The following is a 6,965-nucleotide window of genomic DNA, read 5'->3' as shown; positions in this document are numbered from 1 at the left end:
GATGTGATTCTGCAATCTGTATTTGGGGTAAAAATGGGAGTTCATAACCCACTTGAATCGAATGTATGAAATATGATATTTCAAGAGTTTTGTAATGTTTTGAATAACCAAAAAATAAAAAAATAAAATCACACTTTGCCTAAACTGAAATATATATATATATATATATATATATATATATATATATATATATATATCCCCTTTTAATTTCTGCACTATTGAAAATGTTTGAATTTGATTTTTTTAGAGGAACTTTTAGGTCACTTAAATCCCATCCTACCCTGGTAACAGTACTTAACTTTCAGATTTTTTTCCTAAACTCAATTTTTTATGTTTTTAGCATGGATAGAAAAGTGTGAATCTCTCTCATTTTCCTGTCAGGAAGGCACAAAGAACAAGAAGAGAAAGGAAAGCCAAAGCTGTTGATCTGGAAAGCAGGACTGAAAACTCTCATCATTACATCAATCAGGGAGAAGGACACTTCTGCAGGACTTCTGATTTTTTTCCCCAGTAATGTCACCTTACGATCTGTGAAGAAGCACCTCTGGGGCTTCCTGTTTATTTACTTTAAAAATACACTTTGTCTTATAGTGGCTTTTCTTTGTAGAAATTTTAAATATTGGTAATATAAATATCATAGCTGTAAGTGTGAACCCTGAGTTTTACAACCCGGACAATTTACAAAAGCAACTGATAATTCTCACCTCTATTTCTCACAAATAGCTGCAATTTATTTGCCAACATATTGCGCAGGCTTTTTCTAATCATATTTCTGGTGTTTGTGAACTTTACAACAGATGTGCCCATAGGACTAACACCTGCTGGGTGATGGTTTTTGCATTCCCTGAGATGCCTATCATCTCGCCCTAGTGCTTTTCATAGATTTCCTGCACAAGTAGTGCCACAATATAGAAAGTTCTGCCTACATTTACCTCAGTCCCAAACCCACTTGCTTGAAGTAAAACTAATCTCACCTGCCTCATCCTTTTTGCCCAATTTTACCTTAAGTGAATAGTAGATTAGGATGGGGGAGGATTGGCAACAGTGGTGAAGCTGTGCTCTGTGGTAATGATGATCCAAAGCATGTAGGTCTGCACATGCATAGCTAAGTGGTGAGTAAGTAATAGGATTCTTTTGTCATCTCATCCCTAAGAAAGAGGCAGGAAGATGCTCAAACTGCAGATGAGAGAACAGATGTGTGCTCCATTCACTCCTTCACCATGGAATCTGCACACACAGAAAGTCCTAAGAGCCCAAAAGTTGCAGTGGAATCTGCAGAGGGTCATCCTCCTCCTTTAATTCTTCTACTTCTGTCCTGATCTTTAGATCATGTCCATTGGCTGAGGAGTTCTCACTAGTTTGGGGGTAGATGTATGATGATGCATGTATCATAAGCCACCCATGATTTTGATGATTGCACGTTTGCACACTCTCTAACATGACAGCTTTCTTGATCTAGATATTAAAGGAAATCTTAAACATGAGGGCCCCCCAGTATTCAATATCACCTCTAACAAATGAAAGTTCTGAAGGTTTTAGATATTTTTTTTTCCATGTGTGATCTCTTTTTCTCATCTACTCATTTAGCCTTTCCTTTCTCTTACCAGATGTGGATTCTTCAAATGTGACCTATTTCAGAAATTCATGTTAGATTCACTGTGATTTACACATACTTACATACAGGATGTCAAGACAGGGCATCTTGATTTCTCCAGTGCATAAAGCACAATATTAACACCTGTTAAAAGAGGGTATCCAGTTACCAAGCTGTCAGCATCACTCCTAAAAACATTATTGAGGACTGTTTTTCAGATCACCCCACTGATGTCAGAAAGATTGTGCTCTGTCCTGGGATCTCCTAGACTGCGCTGTTCCAGGCATGAGTGTGGTGAATCACAGGAGGAAAGTTGTGCTGAAGGATTTCTGTTAGCTTCACTCTAAGAATGGTCCCCATTCCTCAGGATGATTTCTAACAACAATGGTACGTCAGCATGGACATCACTATAGATCTTTTGTTACAATACCACTATGATATATTTATATAATTTCAATCATACATATATTTCATATGCAGTATTTACTGATATGATTTTGGTTCAAAACTGGAGATATCAGGAAAATTAGAAAAGTATTTTTCTGGGGTTTCTCTGGGCACTATGTGGAGATAGAATAGTTGTGCTTAGGATCACATCAAATTGTGTCCCTTTCTTTCATGCATATATTAGGAAACAGTCTAAATTTTTCCTGTTACTAATACAGAAATTCACTTTCAGAAAACAATTTTTCACTGTTTTCAAGGCAATGAACTCAAAAAAAAAAAATCCACACATTCTGGAGTGTTATTGTAAATTCATGGATGGCTCTGTTCACACCTGGTTTTCATTACTGCTGTTCGCAGGCCTGCAGATTCCTCAGTCACACTGAACTTAATGTCATCCAATGGCTTGAGACACAGGTGATTCAAAAGTTTTAATCAATCAGTATTTTAATGCTTGTTTTTATAAGGCTCAAATGTTTAAAATGAATTAAAGCAGATCCTGTATGTCACAGAAATGATACGATAGAAAGGAATTTTGTTTTTATAATACAATTTTTTTTCCTATTGAGGGAAGAAATTTCAAGACAATTTTTTTTGTTACTAGGGATTGTACCCAGGATTAGGGTTAATAACTCAGCAACATACCCAATCCTTTCTACTTTTTATTTTGAGTCAGGCTCTTACTAAGTGACTTGGGGCCCTGGTAATTTATTGAGGCTGATTTTTAATTTGGTATCCTCCTGTCTCAGACTCCTGTGAGTGGCCTAAAACAATTTTTAAAAGTTATGTAAATGTGAATTTATTTGTACTTATAGTGTAAATACCCATAAATATTTGATTTGTGTAAAATAATTAATAAGAATAGGCATATAACATTTACATGTATGCTGATGTTACAAAATAAGAGAACCCAGTACTAGTGATCAAATGTAACCCATAAAAGCTTGGATACATATGGACGTTTGATGTATATCTTTCTAATCTTTTTATCCTGGAATTATAATGGAAAACAACTGCAAAACACTAAATGAGTGAATGGATCAAATTTTGTCAATTTTCCTGATCATTGCTTGGGGAAAAATCGTCTTTTGCTCGTGGTGGTAGACAGTTTTCATTTTCCACAAATATTGCACATTGGTACTCATACATTGAACCTGAAAATTTCATCATACAGAAACTGAGAAGAGAAAAGTGTCCTATATCTCTTATTAGAAATAGAATGAGATAGATGGTGGATAAGGAATGCCAAAAAAAGTTAAGAGTGAAAAGTAACTCAGGATTTAAAGTACAATAGGGTGGTTGCCATCAATGATAATTACTTATAAAATTCAAAATAACCAGAAAAGCATTTACAGGTTTCCAACATAAAAATGAGAACATTTAAAAAATGGAAATTGACCTGATTTGATCACAACAAAATGTTTGCACATGTTGGATTATAATTCTGGATCCCAGATCCAAGTAAATTATTAGATTCCAATTAAAATAAACAAAAATCAACATTTCAATGTTTTAACCAAATATCTACATAAACTCAAGTTTTTACATGGTATTCCATATTCATGAGTATTTAGCTTTTCTTAGTTTCTCTTGGTATCTTTTTTTAAATTAATTAATTAATTTATTTATTTATTTATTTATTTTGGTACTGGGTATTGAAATCAGGGGAACTCAAATACTGAATGAACCACATCTCCAGCCTTATTTTGTATTTTATTTAGAGACAGGATCACACTCAGTTACTTAGCACCTCATTTTTTTTCTAAGGCTGGCTTTGAACTTGCAATTCTCCTCTCTCAGCCTCCCGACTCACTGGGATTAGAGTCTTGCACCACTGCACCCAGCCTTAGTATCTTGACTGATAGATTTACATGTTGTAAAGAGCCATGAAACAATTTAGCCTTACATGCAGGATTTTCTGATGTCATTTATTTTTTAATATATGGCTTGAAATGATTTAAAAGACATACTTACTATTTCAGGCACTTGAATTAAAGCACAACATGTCTGTATAGGAAATATCTCATTGGAAGTTTAACATCAAATTTTCTATATCAAATTCATTTTTGGGCCTCTGAACTGAAAAGTTGCTTGCTTCCTGGAAGAGATAATAAGACTCTTTTGAAGACTCATCTTTCAGGCATGAGTAAAATTATTTTTTTAATAAAATTCTTACAATTGAACTGAGTATGTATTTTTATCCGTGACATTAATTATGACCCTAATTTCAGATGACTGAGTAGAAAAGATTAGAATATGTTCTTACTAGTATTTGAAACTGGACTTGGATCACTTAGGATATCTATTCTGGTGATGATAATAACATGCATATAAGATAGATGGCTACACTGTGGATTCAAACACAGTCATAAAATATGACCTAAAATCTTAGTTCAGATAGTGATAACATGCTCCAAAATTATAAAACATTTTCAGGCAGCAACAGAAGTAGTTATTAAAATAACTGAATTAAGTTTTCCATGTAACATGCATGAGAAACTGCAGAATTAAAAAATACTGGCCAATATTTTTCAAGGTCATTATATGTCAGAAACACTTCATGTTTGGAACTTCATCTTCTGCACAAATAACAGCTCTAGAATTAAGGTAATATTACTGCCCAAATTTTGTAGATGAGATGATCAGTGTTTAGTATCAAAGACTGCTTAAGATTACACTTGAAAGTAATGGAAGATCTCAGGTGAAATTTCAAACAATGTGTTAGAGTATGTAATTCTTAATATTGGCTCAGTTGATATATTGACAATATTAGATCTGGTAATAAACCAAAATAAAGATGGCACTGAAATAATATACCCATGTATAAAACCAAAAATTTGTAGAACTTTCAAGGTGTACTTAAAGCTTAACTAAGAAGAGAAAGATAAAAAACAAGTCAGGATCTATACCAGAAAACCTCAAGATGAGATTATAATCTAAAATTATTTTCAATAGCACATGGTAATTCTGAATGGATAAAAAAGTTGATACACAGTTGGAGCCACACTATTGTTGCATAATTCAGGAAAATGATACCTGAAGAGCATCAGAGAGCCTTGAGTGCTGAAGTGAGAAAGGTGTGTTGGGGTGAATACACACATTTTCTGGTGGTAATAGAACAGGGTGAGATTCAAGGGGTGACAGTGTTTGGAATTAAGTCTTTTTCTTCATTTTCTCCTTAGATATATACTACATGATTCTTTCCCCAAAAGATGGAAAAGAACTACCAACTATATAATTATATTGGTATAAAAAGTGCATTTTTCTCTGAAGTTGGCCTTGGGATCTCAGGCAACACCATTCTTCTTCTCTTCCACATCTTCACATTTCTTCTCCAGCACAGGCTTAAGCCTATCGACCTGATCATTGGTCTCTTGGCCCTAATCCACCTGGGGATGATGATAATTGTGGTGTACACAGCTACAAATATTTTTGTGTCTCAGGACTTTTGGGATGACATCAAATGTAAATCCATAATCTACTGGCACAGGTTTTTCAGGGGCTTCTCTATTTGTGCCACCTGCCTGCTGAGTGTCCTCCAGGCCATCACCCTCAGCCCCAGAAGCTCCTGCTTGGCAAAGTTTAAACATAAATCCCCACAGCAGACCCTTTGTTTTCTTTTTTTCTTGTGGGCCTTCTACATGTCCTTGAATACTCACTTCTCATTGTCTTCTACTGCCATTCCAAATGTGACCTCAAATGTCATTGTGTTTATTACTGAACCCTGCAAAATTGTACAAATGAGTTATTTCCTCAGGCATTTATTTTCTGTATTTGGTATATTCCGGGATGTCTTTCTTATAGGACTTATGGCTCTCTCAAGTGGATACATGGTGGTTCTCTTGTGCAGGCATAAGAGGCACTTTCAGCACCTTCATAACACCAGCCTTTGTCTAAAAGCATCCCCTGTACAGAGGGCCACCTGGACCATCCTATTGCTTATGAGCTTCTTTGGGCTCATGTACTGTTTGGACAGCATCTTCTCCTCTTCAAGAACTATGTGGAGCAATGATCCTGTCTGTTATTATATCCATTTGATGGTGTCCAATGGCTATGCCACAACATGCCCTTGGCTGCTAATCTGTACTGAAAAACGAATTATTAACTTCTGGAAATCTTTCTTGGTGAAGATAGAACATATTTAACTACTGGTAATAGATAAATTTCCCTAATCTGCCAATACACTGGCTTTTGAACAATAAATCACAGCATAGAATATATGCTCTCTGGATTAAGAGACTATGGACATATGCATGTTGGGTTAAATCTGTTACTTTGAGACATGTGAATAACAAATATATTATAGAAATGTCAATGTTTTACCTTTTTGAGATAACACAAGGGCCCAACTTATTTGCTTGGTGTAAGCAAGAAATTCTTATGAGTCTCACCTTCATGATTTGAGTTATCTATTATAAACACATTAAGAGTGAATATCACTTTTTAATAAGTGCTTAAATGAGCTGTATTGTTCTTAACAAAAATGTCAATAATTTGTGCCAAGAATTACTGCCTTTTCTATTAACTTTTATTTTATTGTCTGTTAAAAAGAATTGAATGTAAGGACTCAAATTATCATATGTACACCAGAGCTCATAGTAGCATTATTAATGACAACCCCTGGTGGAAACATCAATGCCCCAAATCATAGGAATGTATAAGTAAAGCATGGCCTGGACATACCATGAAATATAATTTAGCCTGGAACAAAAAAAAATGTCTGAGGTAGTAATTAGTGAACTTTGAAGACATTATTGCAAGTGACCTATCAGTCACAAATTATCCAATGCTGTAATATTTTAATGTAGAAAGTGGAACTGAGAGTATAAACCTATATAGACAGAAAATAGAATGATAGTTACCAGGGTCTGAGAAAGTGAGTCAGTGGGGTTCTCTAATTGGACAGCAACACAATAGTTTGAGAAGA

At 34.8% G+C, this 6,965-nt stretch overlaps 1 protein-coding gene across 1 annotated transcript; it reads left to right on the top strand.

Annotated features, from left to right (window-relative positions):
- The first annotated feature begins 5,250 nt into the window (after positions 1 to 5,250).
- On the top strand, positions 5,251 to 6,183 carry LOC107161040 (vomeronasal type-1 receptor 90-like). The gene has a single exon (XM_015507572.1). The coding sequence runs from the start codon at positions 5,251 to 5,253 to the stop codon at positions 6,181 to 6,183; it is 933 nt and encodes a 310-aa protein (XP_015363058.1).
- The last annotated feature ends 782 nt before the right edge of the window (positions 6,184 to 6,965 follow it).

Source organism: Marmota marmota, unplaced genomic scaffold (genome assembly GCF_001458135.2).
Source record: "Marmota marmota marmota unplaced genomic scaffold, marMar, whole genome shotgun sequence".
Lineage (NCBI taxonomy): Eukaryota > Metazoa > Chordata > Mammalia > Rodentia > Sciuridae > Marmota > Marmota marmota.
The sequence above is the reverse complement of the archived record's forward strand: the minus strand, read 5'-3'. Positions and strand labels throughout refer to the sequence as shown.

Bases quoted from the DNA above. Each gene is read 5' to 3' on its own strand.
- LOC107161040 (XM_015507572.1), top strand. From the start codon at position 5,251: ATGGAAAAGAACTACCAACTATATAATTATATTGGTATAAAAAGTGCA.